This window comes from Corythoichthys intestinalis, chromosome 18 (assembly GCF_030265065.1).
Source record: "Corythoichthys intestinalis isolate RoL2023-P3 chromosome 18, ASM3026506v1, whole genome shotgun sequence".
Classification (NCBI taxonomy): domain Eukaryota; kingdom Metazoa; phylum Chordata; class Actinopteri; order Syngnathiformes; family Syngnathidae; genus Corythoichthys; species Corythoichthys intestinalis.
Window position 1 is genome coordinate 15,527,166 of NC_080412.1, and position 17,890 is coordinate 15,545,055.

The 17,890-nt window shown below is 37.8% G+C and overlaps 1 protein-coding gene across 4 annotated transcripts in view; it reads left to right on the forward strand.

Moving 5' to 3' along the window:
• camkk1a (calcium/calmodulin-dependent protein kinase kinase 1, alpha a) overlaps window positions 1-17,890 on the forward strand; it is a 94,044-nt gene that overhangs the window by 52,733 nt on the left and 23,421 nt on the right. For all 4 annotated transcript variants that reach the window (XM_057821589.1, XM_057821588.1, XM_057821591.1 and 1 more), the window contains exons 5-14: window positions 294-345; window positions 441-574; window positions 3,648-3,684; window positions 3,983-4,004; window positions 7,114-7,202; window positions 11,228-11,427; window positions 12,549-12,602; window positions 12,754-12,827; window positions 17,009-17,096; window positions 17,192-17,320. In XM_057821589.1, the coding sequence (XP_057677572.1) occupies window positions 294-345; window positions 441-574; window positions 3,648-3,684; window positions 3,983-4,004; window positions 7,114-7,202; window positions 11,228-11,427; window positions 12,549-12,602; window positions 12,754-12,827; window positions 17,009-17,096; window positions 17,192-17,320 (879 nt within the window). The remainder of the gene's footprint in view (window positions 1-293; window positions 346-440; window positions 575-3,647; window positions 3,685-3,982; window positions 4,005-7,113; window positions 7,203-11,227; window positions 11,428-12,548; window positions 12,603-12,753; window positions 12,828-17,008; window positions 17,097-17,191; window positions 17,321-17,890) is intronic.

A 17,890-nucleotide genomic window follows, 5' to 3' on the forward strand; every position in this document is an offset into this window, starting at 1 on the left:
GAAGGCTAGTTTTTACCTGTATTTTCATCGCCATGATGTAAAAGTAAAGCATTAAGGAAAGACATTACCTCAGTGGCTGGCATTGACGGCACTAGCTGTCCAATCCATTTTTCAGAGTTCATTCATTTGCCTCTCTCAGTCAAAATGGATTGGATGTCAAGCGCCAGTTTGAATTAAATGGAGGTCTATCCTCGTCAATGGCAGGCATTGAGGTTAGGATTTAACACTACACTACGTAAATATAATGAATGTTTTCAAATCTGATCTGTCCAAAATGACTTTTTGCTTTCCAGGCCATGAAATTAGTGTCAAAGAAAAAGCTAATGAAGCAGTGTGGTTTTCCTCGTAAGTAAAGTCCTATATAAATCTTTATATACTTTTACATTAAAGCACACATTGTACATTTGTATAGCGCCCGCTCCCCTCATCTTTTACCTCAGGTCGTCCACCGCCAAGAGGACCCAAGGCTGTCCAAGGTGAACAGCCCAAATTTTTGGGACCGTTGGAAAGAGTCTACCAGGAGATTGCCATCCTGAAAAAGCTCGATCACGTCAACGTTGTTAAACTTGTGGAGGTAAGTTGATCATTTTATTTTCTGGTTAACACTAGAAGTCCCAGAGAATTTTGGTACTCCTGCTAGTCTCAAACAATGGCTGATATGGCCTCTCCCCCGGAAAACCCAGAGGTGGCAAAAATGACCCAAGTGCTTTTGAATTGGCAAGTCGTTGTCAGACAGACAACAGCCGTTCATATGGAAATGCAACCACTAGACATACCTTAACTTCAGACACAATGACCACAATCCATACTCCATGCCCCTGATTCAGTTCTTCTAAACTATTTATTATATTTATATTTATTATATTTACTATATTTACTATACACAATTCCTGCTTTACACTCAAATTGCAGTTCTAAAACGCTTTTTCTTATTCTTCAAAACAATGTACACATTTGGGCCATTCTTTCTGTCGTTATGTGTGGAGTATAGGAGAAGTGAATAAAAAAATGTGTAAAAAGTGTCAAACTTCATAAATAAATGTAATTAAATAAATGTAGCTTGACTTGAACTGACACAAACTGTCACATGAGTCACTGAGGAGAGGCCAAATCGGCCATTGCTAGGGAATGTTAGGAGTGTTTGTCTTGGGAAAGGCCAAGTCGGCCTCTGCTGGGTTTTCTAGTGTTAAAGATTTAAAAAGAAAATGCAATTTTGGTTTAGCTGGGCTTTGATGATAAAATCCCGCTGTTCATGGAAGATGGATGCTTTCATTTTACCTACACATAATTAGATGATTATTTATTATCAGATTAATGATTAATTTTGTTTTGGTTGATTGCTCTTCCAATCAATCTGTCATTTTTCAGTCTTTAAGACATCAAAAATAAGGAATTTTGCCAATACTGGGTCAAAAGGACTTGAATCAGGGGTGTCACTGGTAGCCTGGGGGCAAGGTCTGACCCACAGCCTCGTTTCTGTGTGTAAATAATGTGAATTAACTTCATGTTTTTAGCTTAAAGAAAATGTATTTCAGATTTCCATTGTCCTGAAAACGGAGAATATTTACTTTCGCCCTCTCCCTTTTTAACAAAATTAATTCTAAAAATAAAAATTAAGCAAATGTTGGCTGTTTTATAAATAAACTTACATTTTTCGTTTTTTAAATTGAAACTTATAACATTTAACATATATTTAAAAAAGATTCTTTGCTGTTTCCAGTCTTTTTTAAGGGAAATAAAAATATGTTCCTATTATGAAGCATCAATTTCTATAAACGGTTTATTTATCAAAATATTTTATGAATAAATTAATTGTGGCAGCCCTGGTTTACATGCCTTGATGGCGCTAAACGTCCAATCCATTTTTAATAGGAGGGCAAAATGAACAAACGCTCCATGTACGTTTTTATCCATATACACATAAAATACTTGTGTTTTATTTCAACTTGTTTTTCTATCTACAGTGGGGCAAATAATTATTTAGTCAACCACCAATTGTGCAAGTTCTCCTACTTGAAAAGATTAGAGAGGTCTGTAATTGTCAACATGGGTAAACCTCAACCATGAGAGATAGAATGTGGAAAAAAAAAAACAGAAAATCACATTGTTCGGTTTTTAAAGAATTTATTTCCAAATTAGAGTGGAAAATAAGTATTTGGTCACCTACAAACAAGCAAGATTTCTGGCTGTCAAAGAGGTCTAACTTCTTCTAATGAGGCTCCACTCGTTACCTGTATTAATAGCACCTATTTTAACTCATTATCGGTATAAAAGACACCTGTCCACAACCACAGTCAGTCACACTCCAAACTCCACTATGGCCAAGACCAAAGAGCTGTCGAAGGACACCAGAGACAAAATTGTAGACCTGCACCAGGCTGGAAAGACTGAATCTGCAATAGGTAAAACGCTTGATGTAAAGTAATCAACTGTGGGAGCAATTATTAGAAAATGGAAGACATAAAAGCCCACTGATAATCTCCCTCGATCTGGGGCTCCATGCAAGATCACACCCGGTGGCGTCAAAATGATAACAAGAACGGTGAGCAAAAATCCCAGAACCACACGGGGGGACCGAGTGAATGACCTACAGAGAGCTGGGACCACAGTAACAAAGGCTACTATCAGTAACACAATGCGCCGCCAGGGACTCAAATCCTGCACTGCCAGACGTGTCCCCCTGCTGAAGAAAGTACACGTCCAGGCCTGTCTGCGGTTCAGAGCATTTGGATGATCCAGAAGAGGACTGGGAGAATGTGTTATGGTCAGATGAAACCAAAATAGAACTTTTTGGTAGAAACACAGGTTCTCGTGTTTGGAGGAGAAAGAATACTGAATTGCATCCGAAGAACACCATACACACTGTGAAGCAAGGGGGTGGAAACATCATGCTTTGGGGCTGTTTTTCTGCAAAGAGGCCAGGGCGACTGATCTGTGTAAAGGAAAGAATGAATGGGGCCATGTATCGAGAGATTTTGAGTGAAAATCTCCTTCCCTCAGCAAGGGCATTGAAGATGAGACGTGGCTCGGTCTTTCAGCATGATAATGATACCAAACACACAGCCAGGGCAACAAAGGAGTGGCTTCGTAAGAAGCATTTCAAGGTCCTGGAGTGGCCTAGCCAGTCTCCATTGCGCCTGCGCAGGACAATGGCGCAGCCGTTAGCGTCCTTACATGAAATAATCGGCAGGGAGGTTTCCATGCTCCACAACGGACCTGCGTGTACCCGTTACGTTGAGATGAACTTTTGGTATTGACCAAATACTTATTTTCCACAATGATTTGCAAATAAATTCTTTAAAAATCAAACAATGTGATTTCTGTTTTTTTTTTCGCATTCTGTGTCTCATGGTTGAGGTTTACCCATGTTGACAATTACAGGCCTCTGTAATATTTTTAAGTGGGAGAACTTGCACAATTAGTGGTTGACTAAATACTTATTTGCCCCACTGTATGTGGAAATTACTTGTTACTGTGTTGTTGGAAAATGTTCGCAAAAAAAAAAAAAATTATGAACGAAATTTCATTCGCCCCTCCCAGTCAAAATGGATTGGACGTCTGGCGCCGTCAATGGGAGCAAATGAGTGCTATGTAAAGGGTTAAACTTGTCGCCTCATTGTGTCATTCGCTTCTGCATTCAATAACAGGTGCTGGATGATCCTTCCGAGGACAACCTTCACATGGGTATGCACACCATATGTTCATCTTTTTCTCTGCTGCTTTCCCATCATGCACTTGTGTTCTAATAACTAATTCATCATTGTTTCTGGCTTCCCTTGCATACTAACCCTCATCAGCCAGGTCACGAATAAAACGTCAGACTCCTCACATGCTTAATGTGGCACATTTTGATAATTCAATGGAATTAATTTGCTGTTGGCCACTGCATGAGTGGCCAAAGCCAGTCTAATGTTTGCATGAATTAATGAACGATTTTGTCTTTTGCATTCATATGAGCTTATCCTTTCTCTTTTTCTGATAGTATTCGAGTTGATGCGCAAAGGGTGAGTGGAGAACATGTCCTTGGTTAATCTCGTCTTCCTCATTTCTTCATTCTCTCTTCATCCATCCATCCATCCACCCCCTGCCTCAGCCTTTTTCGTGTTTTTCTACATGGCTGGAACCAGGCTCTGTGCCGGTCTTTGCGCCATTTCTGGCTTCAAAGGGATTTGTAATAAGTTCATGCTTATTAGCTGCAGCAGTCAGCTCCTGCATGCATGCGCTACCTCCCCCAGAATGCTAAAAATGTGATCAAATGAGATGAAACCTGTTGTTATTACGTAATGGTTAGAGGGAAAGTGGTGGTATAGTTAATGTTTGCATACGGTAAATAGGATTCGCTATTCGATCTTTTGACTTCAGAGCACAAAATCGAAAGCACAAATAGAATGCATGCTGTTGTTGGGACTTGACAGGTTAACATTTTTGTTTTTATTAACCAAATTCGAAGTCGTTGTGTTTGGATTGCCAGGAAATAAGTTCATGTTCCATCACATTGAAGAAGTTGAGATTTTGAAACTTATTAAAGTTTCAGAACTCATAAACTAAGAAGTAAAAAAAACCTAACATTTGGAAAACATTTAAATCAACACTATGTAACTTTTCAACCTTTATAATTTTTTTTCTATAACATTTGTGATGATATGTCAGCTGACAACTAGTTGAATGACACCTCTTTTATATCATGAGGGGGTCTGTATGCTTTCACCGGCACTAATTAAGTTTGAGGAGGGTGGCAGGAATGTGCTGACTGACTTTTTTAGCATATGTCACTTCCCCCTCGCATTATAAAGACGGAAGTCGATTCGAACGCTTTCGCACAAATTCTGCAAAGATGGTTACGCAAGATAAGGGACCAAAAGTTTGTCCTGGGGAGGGTAAAAAAGGGAGGAAAATTTGACAAAGAGAGCCTCAAAATGTCATTGTTTCAATCACTCTACGCCAATATTTTTACAGGATATTTTTTTGTTATCTCAGTATTTTTCCCCAATTGCTAAATAAATGGTATGGTTATGACAAATAACAGTCTTGAGCTAAATGGAATATGAAATATTTAGGGCTGTCAAACGATTAAAATTTTTAATCGAGTTAATCATACCTTAAAAATTAATTAATCGTAATTAATCGCAATTAAACATCTATAAAATATGCCATATTTTTCTGCAAATTATTGTTGGAATGGAAAGATAAGACACAAGACGGATATATACATTCAACATACTGTACTTAAAGTACTGTATTTGTTTACAGTTTGACAGAACACCGGGCAAGCGAAGAGGGCAATAAGCCGAGTAGGGCTGCAGCTATCGAATATTTTAGTAATCGAGTATTCGACTGAAAACCCTATCGATTTATCGAGTAATCGGATAAAACTTTTTTTTTTTTTTTTTAGGTATGGAGCAATTATTAATATACATGAGAAAACCAGACATTTCATCTAATATTGAACCAACAGCCAACAAGTGCCTCTCAGAAGTGACTAGAAAAGCAAAAGTCCACTAGCTAAAATGCTATAAAATATTATTTTTTTTTTTTTTTTTTTTTTTTACACAATGCTCATAACAAATGGTTCAGACACATATTCCCACAAAAATTAGCTAAATATACCTTTAAACTAAATTATCAATGCAATAAAAAACATTAGCTCAAACAAAAACCTAGTTTATGTTGGTCTTAACAGGGAGCAGCTGGATTTGGCCATGTAAAATGAGGCAGACTAGAGGGCAGTGTATCCAATCAAAAACAAACCATTACAACGCCACGTTAATTAAACGAATCCTCGAAGCAGCAAAATTTAATTCGAATCTTTTTTTCCAATCGAATACTCGAGTTAATCGATTAATCGTTGCAGCACTAAAGCCGAGTATAGCTCTCTCCTGGCGGGCACGCGAAGGACCGTGGGGGGTGTGCAACAAGCCGTCGGCTTAGTGGCATTCTCGGTGGACAAGGCGCTTTGTCAGCCACAAAATACAAGCCACCTCCTTATTAAAATGTGTGCCGTGATCCCAGTATTTGACATAATACAAAGACTATGTTTACTCATGGTCCCACAGTTGTCAGACTTATTTTAGCCATTCTCTTGAGGGTGAACGGGAACTTTTTGAAACCCAAAAAGGTTCACACGCCTCTCCCTGGTGCAGCAACAAATCCCTGCGGCACATGTGGCTGGCGTAATGCGAAAAATAAACGAATTAATCCGCAAAATCAGCTGAATCCACAGTACAGTCCACCTGCATACTATAAAGCAGTTCTGTATTGTGAGATGCTGACCTGGGTGACGTCACATTCGCATTCCTCCTGAAAACAGGAAATTATTCATTTTCATGGCGCGGAATACAAAAAAATAATAAATAAAACGATCGCTTCCACACAAATCTAAGTGGTTCATTTCATTCAGGAGCATAAAATACAGCGTGAAATATTAAATTAACATGCTTTTTAGTGTCATAGGCACTTTAATACAAAACAGTACCACTTTTGTCCACCGACGTTGCTAAAATCGACCAAAACTGAAAAACTACCGAGTGTTTCTTTAAATTTATTTTCATACATAGGCACACCTGATTATGAGATGAATTGAGGCATCAATGTGCTTCACTTGTCATTTGTTCTTTATCATGTAGCATTCTAGTTATTCTTTTATTTATCATTCATTCATTAATGTATTTGTAGTATTGTTTTATTTCAGGGTATTATGAATGATGAATGTGTGTATTTCGGACTCTACAGGAACAATATAATACTATACTGTAATTATGCGCCAACAAGATAAGAATACCAACCAGAATTTATACATCAGGCGCAGTGGATTATAAGGCGAACAGTCAGTTTTGGGGAAAAAAAATAAAGGATTTCGAAGGCGAATGAATGAAAGTTAATTCACTACAAGCCCCTGCCAGTTCAAATGGAGAGGATGTCTATTGTCGTCAATGGCACTTAGTTAAGAACTCCAGTGAGTCCACTGAAATAATGGTTTGATTTTCAATATAGTCGTCTTTCCTGAGGACTGTCTGGACTGTAATCAATCAATTTCAAGTGCTGATTAGGTAATATTTTAGAGTGCATCTGATAAGCCCAATTTTGTGAATTATGGTGTATGATGTCAATTTGCAGACCAGTGATGGAAGTACCCACAGACAATCCTTTGTCAGAGGAACAGGCAAGATTATACTTCCGAGACGTCATCCTTGGTATAGAGTATCGTAAGTATCGCTCATGTTGAGGCCTCGGAAGGGGGCCATTCTACAGTTTAGTAGATTTTATTATCCAACTAATGGAACAAACTCTAATAGAGCGCCAGAACACTTTCTCAGTGTGTCCGCTTTAATCCCATCAATACTGAGCCTACACTGTATGTCTTAGATAATGTTCTTTTGAAACAGCCTTGTTTGGTGCAGTAGATTAGTTTCACAAAGCTTCAGTCCTAATGATTAGGAATCAATACCGTCTTGCTATCGCAGCTTTCAGGTAATTCTACAGAGAGTCCTTTAAAGAGGGATAACGTTTCTTGCTGATGGGTTCTTCAGCAAACTAAATCCTACTGTTTAAAAAGACTCCCTTTAAAGTAGTGCAATTCAATCTTAAAATGTTAAAAATTTTAGATTGTGTTGAAGTTTCCATTTGGACATAATTATATTTATGTTAATTATTAATGCTCATACCAATGAGTATGTATTTATTTTTTTGTATAAAGCAGTAAATTGTATAAATATGTATTATTTATGTTATTATTGACATATTTTAACATTGCCTTTTACACACATACAGTATATATTTTGAGGGGGTGGGGGGTTGGGAGGTGGACATGAAGTCGATGTATGTATGTGATTTATTGTTGCAAGCCACACAAAATGATGACGGATTGGATTTGGCCCCAGGGCTACAAGTTGGATGCTATGAATCATGAGTGATTTGTTCCAACTTCTTTATAAAGCAATTTAAATTTTTCAATAAGACTTCATCAGACACGGAAACTAGGGCTGCAGCTATCAATTGTTTAACTAATCGATTAATCGATCAATTAGTTAGTTCCAATAATCTAGTACCGTATTTTTCGGACTATAAGTCGCCCCTGAGTATACAGTGCTGCTCAAAAGTTTGTGAACCCCCTCAACATTTTGGAATTTTCTATTATTTCAACCTGATTTCCTAATCAATCAATTCAGTAGTTTTTTTTTGTTTTTTTAACAGTTGTGTTGTCGAGACTAAATTAAAAAGAGTTTTCATCAACTGATGTAGGTGCAAAATTGAACACTTTGGTCACAACCAAAACCGCCATGTCTGGCGAAAAGTCAACACTGCATACCACCAAAAGAACCTTCTCCCAACAGTGAAGCATGGAGGTGGGAATGTCAAGATCTGGGCTTGCTTTTCATCCTCAGGACCTGGACAACTCCACATAGTCCAGGGAATCATGAATTCTGAGGAATATTGTCAAATCCTAGAACATAACCTGACGCCATCTGTTTTGAAGTTAAAGCTTGGCAGAAGGTGGATCATGCAACATGATAATGATCCAAAGCATTCCAGCAATACAACCAAGGAATGGCTGAAAAAGAAGAAGATTCGTGTTCTGGACTGGCCCAGTCAAAGTCCTGACCTAAATCCCATTGAAATGCTGTGGCGGGACCTGAAGCGAGCAGTTCATGCTAGACGCCTATCAAACCTCTCTCAACTGACTGCGTTCTGCAAGGAAGAATGGGCAAAAATCCCCCAAAGTAGATGTGAGAGGCTGATTAGTCACTACAGAAACCGTTTGGTTGAGGTAATCTCTGCAAAAGGAGGCGCAATATCCTATTAACTGAAGGGGTTCACATACTTTTGCACACATGATATCTGAGTTTTTCTTAAATCAACCACTTTTGTTAAATAAAGTATGACAATATAACTATTTCTTTTGTTTCAGTCCATTATTTGGAATGTCAGTATTGTGGATTTGGGTATAACTTAACATTTAATAAGGTTATTTTAGTTTTTTTTACAAAAAATCTGACCATCGCTGTGGGGTTCACAAACTTTCGAGCAGCACTGTAAGTCCCTCCTGCCATAAAATGCCCAACGAAGAGGGAAAAAACATAAGTCGCACCGGAGTATAAGTCGCATTTTTGGGGGAAATTTACTTGATAAAATCCAACATAAAGAACACATATGTCATCTTGAAAGGCAATTTAAAATAAAAATACAAAAGAGAACAACATACTGAAAAAGTGTACTGTATGACAATTAGGGCTGCAGCTATCGAATATTTTAGTAATCGAGTAATCGACTGAAAATTCTATCGATTAATCGAGTAATCGGATAAAACATTTTTTTTTCTTTTTCTAGGTAAAGAGCTATTATAAATATACATGACAAAAAAAGACATTTAATCCAATATTGAACTATTTTCAGTCAATCAAAGTAGGGCTGCAGCTATCGTATATTTTAGTAGTCGATTAATTGATGGACTAGTTAGTTCATATAATCCAGTAATCAGATAAGGAACATAAAAAATTAAAATACCTGAGCTGAACCTCAAACATTATAAATGTATTTTTAAAAAATGAGAATCTATGTAAAACAAAAGAACAATTGGCTAACTTGCATAGAAAAAGTCCACTAGCCTAAACGCTATAAAATGCTAAAGTTTTTTTTAAATGCTCTAAACAATTGGTTCAGACACACATTCCCACCAAAAAAACAAAACAAAAAATGGCTAAATATACCTATAAACTAGATTATAAATGCATTTAAAAAAGCATTAGCTCAAACAAAAACTTAGCTTACGTTGGTCTTAACAGGGAGCAGTTGGATCCAGCCATGTAAGAGGCAGACCAGACAGCAGTGTATCCACCCTAATCAATAAAACTAAATGCAAACACTTTCAAAATAAACCATTACAACGCCACTTTAATTAAACGAATACTCGAGGCAACAAAATTTAATTCGAATATTTTTTTTCTAATCGAATACTCGAGTTCATCGATTAATCGTTGCAGCACTAATGACAATGTTACATGATGCATGAACAACGAAATGTGAACGTGGCCGGTATGTTAACGTAACATAGCTATTAAGAGTTGTTCAGATAACTATAGCATGAAGAACATGCTAACAAGTTTACCAAACCATCAGTGACACGCCAAAACACCAAAATAACATGTAAAATAATATAATAATGTGTTAACAATTTCCCACATAAGTCGCACCCCCAGCCAAACTATGAAAAAAAACTGCGACTTATAGTCCGAAAAATACGGTAATTGGAATATGAACATTTAATATGTTGCAGAATCAATTTTAGGAGATGTTGGACAAAGGCTAGCTAAGATTGCACTTCAAAAGAGTATTAAATGCGAATACGAAATAAAATTCCCGAGTCTTTTTTTCAAACTATGTAGAATTGTACTTTCATTTCATAAGAGCAATAAATGCATTTAACAATAAATTAAAATACCTGAGCTTAAAAAAAAAATGATAAATGAGGATCTAAGTTCAACGAAAGAACATTTGGCTAACTTACATAGTCCAAAGTCCGCTAGCTTAAATGCTATAAAATGATCATGTTTTTTACAATTAACAAATAGCCCAAACACACATATTTCCACAAAAACTGCTAAATATAATTCTAAACTTAATTACGAATGCATTAAAAAAAATCATATTAGCTCAAACAAAAACTTACCTTTTGTTGGTCTTAACAGGGAGCAGCTGGATCCAGCCATGTTAGATAAGTTATCAATAAAACTAAATGCAAACACTTTCAAAACAACGCCAAGCTAATTAAACGAATCCTCGAAGCAGCAAAATTTGATTGGAAGCTTTCTTCTAATCTACTTACTCTAGGTAATCGATTAATCGTTGCAGCACAAATGGAAAAACCCTACTTACTCATTCAGTAAAATCACTAAGACATACTGTACTGGTTAAGCAGTGTTCTTAAGTTGTTTTTATTTGATTTTTTATGCCCAACAAGAAAAAAACACAGGAACTAAACTAAATCTTGACTCGGGCTCTCATAATTCATGCACCACAAGGTTCAAGGAGACACATTATGTTTCAAAATAGGTTGTCTTTTATCCAAAATACCCAATATACATGTTTTTTTGCCACAGTAATCAGTTAATGGATTGTGTTTATCTTCGTGAAGGTCTTAAACATATCAAATAATCTGCTAACATCTTGCAAGTTAACAACTCGGCATTAAACCATTGTTAAATATTGAGACCATTTCCTTGCATCTCCACAGTGCACTACCAGAAAATTGTACACCGCGACATCAAGCCTTCTAATTTGTTACTTGGGGACGATGGCCATGTAAAGATTGCAGATTTCGGAGTGAGCAACCAGTTTGAGGGCAAAGACGCACTACTGTCCAGCACTGCTGGTACTCCTGCTTTTATGGCACCGGAGACCTTGTCAGACAAACGCAAGAGCTTCAGTGGGAAAGTAAGTTGGATGCTAGTACAGTTCGTGTCCTTGCATGTTTTCACCAGTTATTTTACAGAAAGTGACCCATAAAATGCCCCCAAATCAACTGGAAGTGACAGAAAATAACAAGTAATGACCTGAAATGGCCCAAAATTACCTTGTTGCCTGGCATTGGCTGTCAGCGATGACCATAGAAGTAGAAGTGGCTGCCATTGACGGTGTTCGACGCCCAATCCATTTAGACTGGGAACGTTTGTTCATTCGGAACCAGAGCATTCACAATCATTCTTTCCAATTTTCAGGGCATTTACAGGTCACTTTTTGTTCATTTTAGGGCATTTCCAGGGCCTTTCCTGTTGAGTTTGAGTCACTGCCAAATCATTTGGGGGATTTGCGGGTCAAAACCTGTTCGTTAACTCAAAATAAACAGGAATTAACCAATGAAATACACCAAAACAACAGAAAGTAACTGAAAATCAAAAGGTAATGGCCCAAAATTCCCTCAATGCCTGGCAATGCTTGCCACTGACGGCCATAGACGTTCAATCCGTGTGAAGTGAGAGGGATGGCAGTGAATGAACATTCGTTCATTCGCTGCCACCCTCCCACTTCAAATGGATTGGACGTCTACTAGTGATAAACTCATTCCCATTCACAGCAGAAGCTTGTTTTTATGTTTGTTAGTTTGTAGAATATCCTGGAATGGTTTCCTGAATGTATCGATAATCGTTGTATCGCCATATCATCGTTATCGTGAGCTTTGTATCGCAAATCGTATCGTATCGTGAGGTACCAAGAGGTTCCCACCCCTATTATTAATTAACTCTCCCTTTTCAAATACAATAATACGATTTGTTGGAGAACTTCATTTGCTCAAATAGCACTTCAGTAATATCTTATCCCTCCACTTTTACAAAAAAATGACTATTGTAAACATAGAGAGCTAAATCAAGGCCACAAGGATTGTAGTTTGAAAAAAAATGTAAAATGTTGAAAAAAAGTTGGTTTATTCTTGAACCTTAAAATATAACACTTTTTTTTTTTTCAATTAGAGTTGATATATTCATGTTCAAATATTTTCACCTTGAGCATTTTTTTCTGACTTGTTGCTTCGTGTGTGCAACTTTTATTTTTTAAAGGCACTGGATGTTTGGGCCATGGGAGTCACCCTTTACTGTTTCATCTTTGGAAAGGTAAATTTACATTTGCGTTCTTTGTTTCAACAAGGCCCAAATAGAAATGTACCATCACCAGCTCATTGCCAGCCATCTTTGTCTGTTAAATTTCCCTCTATAAAAGGAGTAATTGAATCTGCCTTTGTTTTCTCCTGTGACCTGCCTGCAGTGCCCATTTATTGACGAATACATATTGGCTTTACACAACAAGATAAGGACCAAACCTGTGGATTTCCCGGAAACGTGAGTTGACCCGCTCTTCACATCCCTCCATTAAAATGAGACAGGATGAGCCACCTTTCAGTTCACAGATAGTCATTATCTTCACAATTTGCCGCTTATTTTATCTACAACCCAGAAACAAACACGTCGGCGCACTGCCAGCATGGCCTAAATGTCACCGGCATGTGATCAAAACAAGCACTGGAAAGGCAAACGGGGACATCAACGGCTTGGGAACGTTCAAATCTTACTTCCCTGTTGCCTTTTTAATGAGTACGCAGCTGACGGGACTTGGAAGAGAAATATATTGTACACAGACAAGTTGAAGGGCAAAATTATATTAAAGCTTCTCCCTAATCGGTGACTAATAGGTCATCACATTCGTCCAAATTAACTCATTGGTAAACATTGCTGGCGATAGAAGTCCAATCCATTTGAAGTGTTCAAATGGATTGGACGTCTGTTAGCAATAAACTCGTTTTAATTTAGTCTTTAAGAGCAACGTGATTGGATTTCTATCATGCTCATGGCCCTGAAAGAGTTAATCGTCTTCATGATTTGTGAAGCAATCGTACGCATGCTGTGCTGTTCATTGTCATTAGTTACCATGGATAGCAAAGTAGGGTGCTTCATTTCCTTGTTAAAAAAAATAACTGAATATTTGATTGCAATCAAACATGATTACAGAGCTCAGTTTTCTTGGAAGACGGTGCTGTAATGCTTTCATTTTGTTTTTGCTTTAACTATATCTGCGAGAGTTTGCTTTAGAATGTAATGAAAATGTTTGTGCGAGTCAAGTATGTCCTTTCATTTATTCCCTCTCGTTGAATTCAGTGGGTTGTCAAACATGCACTGAGCTGTTGAGTTTTAACGGGGATTATTTTTAAAATGAGACAGGTAATTCACGCTTATATCTGTATTTAGCGTTTCTTGGCTGACAGTGGATAGTTAAGGCTGATTTATGCTTCCGCGTAGCCATGACGGAGTACCTACACCGTTAACACAGACCCAATTTACGACCCTATGCCTTAGCCTGATGTGCACCTCCAAAAAATTGCAACTACGTGTGACATGAACGTCGAAGGACTGTGATTGGTCCACTCAGAAAGTTATTTCCGGTTCAGCACAACAACACCGCCGTTTTCAAACATTAGGAAATATCTTCTGTGTTGCCTATGCTTCAACATTTTTATTAACAACATTTGTGGTTCAATATTGATTAGCCGCAGCTGCAAATACACACGTTCAATCTCCGTTGCCATTGCTGTCAAAGACCGAAGGAAAACTAAATGAATTTGACAAGAGTCCCCCAAAACTGTATAAAGGCAAAGCCCCACCCCTCTAGTGAAATGGCGGTGAATTACAGAGCAACGCGTTCCTTTGACGTAGAACTTTGAATGCGCAACCGTAGCTCTGCCGTCACCGGAACGCAGAAGCATAAATCAGCCTTCAGTCTACAGTAAGGATGCAACAATACTCGGTTTTATATTGAACCGTTCGATATGTCCTCTTTGATTCAATACGCAAAAACATTCGGTCCAAATGAAAAGCTCCCAAAATGTATTTACCGAATTTATTTTTGTCGTCTCTCTCGCTAAAATGTCCGGCGCAGCTTTGCCATGAAAAAAGCTAACTCTGCCGCGATCAGCCCTCCTCCTCCACTCCTCCCTCAAACTGCATGAAAGGTGGGAACTGTGGCGTACGAGGATCATTGCTCGGGAGGAAAGACAGAAATTTGAGGAGGCGGCCTGCCGGTTTTATGTATTTATCTGTTATTTGGCAGCATTTTGGATGAGCTGATATGCTATCCCCACTCATAAATATTTAACAACGACTGTCTTTACGAATACGTACAACAAAGCCGATTTGGCTGCTACGAATAACCTCGCTTTGAAAAAAGACAGGTTAAGACCGCGGGTCACAGATGGCTAACTTACGGTTACATGATGAACAATGAGTGGCAAAGTAAGCACAATGTTCTTCAAACTCTTCCTGTTATTAAAAGTAGATTGTCAAATGCTGGTTTTATGCAGTAATGAGCAGACGTGACTTCTGTGGCGTTTGTTAACTTTTTAATGCCCGACAACACTCGCGCACACACACTAGATATCATCAAATAGCAACCTAGATGTGCTACTTTAGATCCTCCCCAAGTCCCATGCCATTGGATGCGTTCGCCCAGAGTGATCATGGGGCGCGTAGTCCATATTCTCCATCGATGAATTAAAAACCGCCATGACTGAATGGAAGTTAAGCAGGCCAAATCAACCATCCATACCAGTGACTATAGATAATGCTGCAAATATTGTTAATTCAGCTAGTGCTGTCAAATTTATCCCGTTAACCGTTGGTAATTTTTTCTTTTTAATTAATCATGGTAAAATATTTGACGCATTTAACACGTGCGCGGAATGACCTGCTCATGCATTGCCTCAAACAGATTACAATGACGCTGTTTTTTGCACTTTGAGAGCTAAGAGGCAGAGAAAAGTGTCTTGTTTTATGATTTTTCTCAACAAAGGTATACCACACGCGATGTGCTGGCACTTTGTTTCTTTATTAGCACATTCAGCTTCAACATTAATACAGCTTACGGCTCTCGGCAGGCCGTAACTCTAACTCACTCCTGCATTATGTGAGTAAACAAAATTGGCGCCACATGCACTTCAGGGTGCCTCGGATAATTCTATATCAGATTACAAAAGTGTGGACACAGGCGTTCATTGGACCGCGCCGTTTATTGGCATAAGCTTCAGCTACTCCTTCACAGCAAACATACGTATCATTTCGTGAAAGCACAACAAAAACAATGTTCCTATCTCTCCAAAAAAATAATGTTCACAGAAACAAAAGTGCTTCAATCTGTATTAATGAGGCCCTATTCTAACACAGTTAAACAACAATGCAAAGACAACTGGCATTCCCAATCAAAATAGTTATGCAAAATACGCATAAAACTTACTCAGACTTTGGTCAAACTCTATTCAAACATTTCGTTTAGCTCAACAAATACACTGGATAGCAATATTCAGTCACAATATACAAACTATCAGAGGTCTCGTACGTTTTGAAGACTGCACTCAAATGACCGTGAAGTACAATGGATGCACCAGTAAACGGGGAATTACGGCGTCAGTCGAGGGACAAAACACACTCTTTTGCTTGATTTTTAAGTAATTTAAATTTAAAACTCTCCATTGACACCTTGTGGTGTATTTCAATAACTACCTTACACAGTTAAAGACAGTTGTTGTTTTTTTTTTCTTCTCTATGTGACGTCACCGCTTGGCGACGTCAACAATGGCAAATTTTATTAAAACGAAAACAATAAGAGGGGTTTTAATATAAAATTACTATAACGTGTACTAACATTTATCTTTTAAGAACTACAAGTCTTTCTATCCGTGGATCCCTTTAACAGAAAGAATGTTAATAATGTTAATGCCATCTTGTGGATTGATTGTTATAATAAACAAATGCAGTACTTATGTATAGTATGTTCAATGTATATAGCCGTCTTTCCATTCCAGCAATAATTTACAGAAAAATATGGCATATTTTAGAGATGGTTTGAATTGCGATTAATTACGATTAATTAATTTTTAAGCTGTGATTAACTGGATTAAAAATTTTAATCGTTTGACACCCCTAAATTCAGTGCGTAACCCAGATGGACTCGGACCACAAATAAGATGTTTTTCTCATGTAGTAAACATACCTGCTAAGAGAGTAATGGCAATCAACAGTGTGCCCCGCCTCACTTTACCAACAGTAAAGATTGTTCTTAGCACTTTTGTAAGAAATTTCTTCAGATCAGTAAGACGTAAGCACATAGATATTATGCACTATGATGCATGTTTATATGATGGTTATGTTATTTTTGCTTGTTAGCAAAAAAAAAAAAAAACACTCGTATTTTTTGTTTCAAAGCATTAAATGTTTTGAATCGAATCGAAAATCGTGTCCCTCGTATCGAAAATCGTACCGAACTGTGACTTAACTGTATCGTTGCATCCCTAGTCTACAGGCATCCATGTTTAAATGAAAGTTTTTTGATTAGTCTAAAACAAAAAATGGGACCAAAATAAAAAGTTATTTTACTGAAATAAAAGCACAATGGCCGGGGATCCAACTGTGGTTCGTAATGAGAAATTACTTCTGGAAAATTGACTCAAATGTGATTATCTTCTGTTTCTGTTAAGAACAAAAATCAAGGAAGAACTGCGAACTTTGATCTTGAGAATGCTGGACAAGAACCCGGACACCCGGATCACTATTGCTGAGATCAAGGTAACTCTGAAAAGAAGCAAAATAGGCTAAATTAAAATAGCTGTTTGCAGGTTTTAAGATCAGGCAATTCTACCAGAGTATCTTGATGACTTCAGGTGGACCAATGGGTGACTCAGGGGGGCTCTGACCCTCTCCCCCTGGAAGAGGAACACTGTTCAGTGGTAGAGGTGACCGAAGAGGACATCAAGAACTCAGTCAAGTTTGTACCCAGCCTGTCTGCTGTGGTGAGAAACAACTACCGTATTTTCCGGTCTATAAGTTGCACTGTTTTTCATAGTTTGTTCTGGGCCTGCGACTTACAGTTGTGTTCAAAATTATTCAACCCCCACAGTAGGTAAGTGTTTTTGCAAGTTTTCATCTAGTTTGTAATCCCATTAAATCATGACATGTTAAACAGACAAACACAACTGAAATAACAAAAATATTTTTGGGAATATTCCAATTAATGGCCTTTCTGTGATTACCTCATTTTTTTACAAAATTTTTCAACCCTCCAAGTCCACCACTCTTAAGAACAAAGGTTTCCATCAGGTGTTGTCAAAGAGCTGATGAAAACATCTGTAGATGTGAACGGAACCCTAATGAGCAGCAATTAAGCGGATTTAAAAGGACTGTGACACATGGCTCTTCTTGGCAGTTAATTACTTCTTTACAACATGGTGAAGTCCAAGGAATGGTCAAAAAGTTCAGAGAGGTCATTTCACTTCATAAGCAAGGATATGGATATAAAAAGATAGCAAAAGGACTAAAAATTTCAAGAGACACAATTGGAACCATAGTTTAAAGCTAAAGGC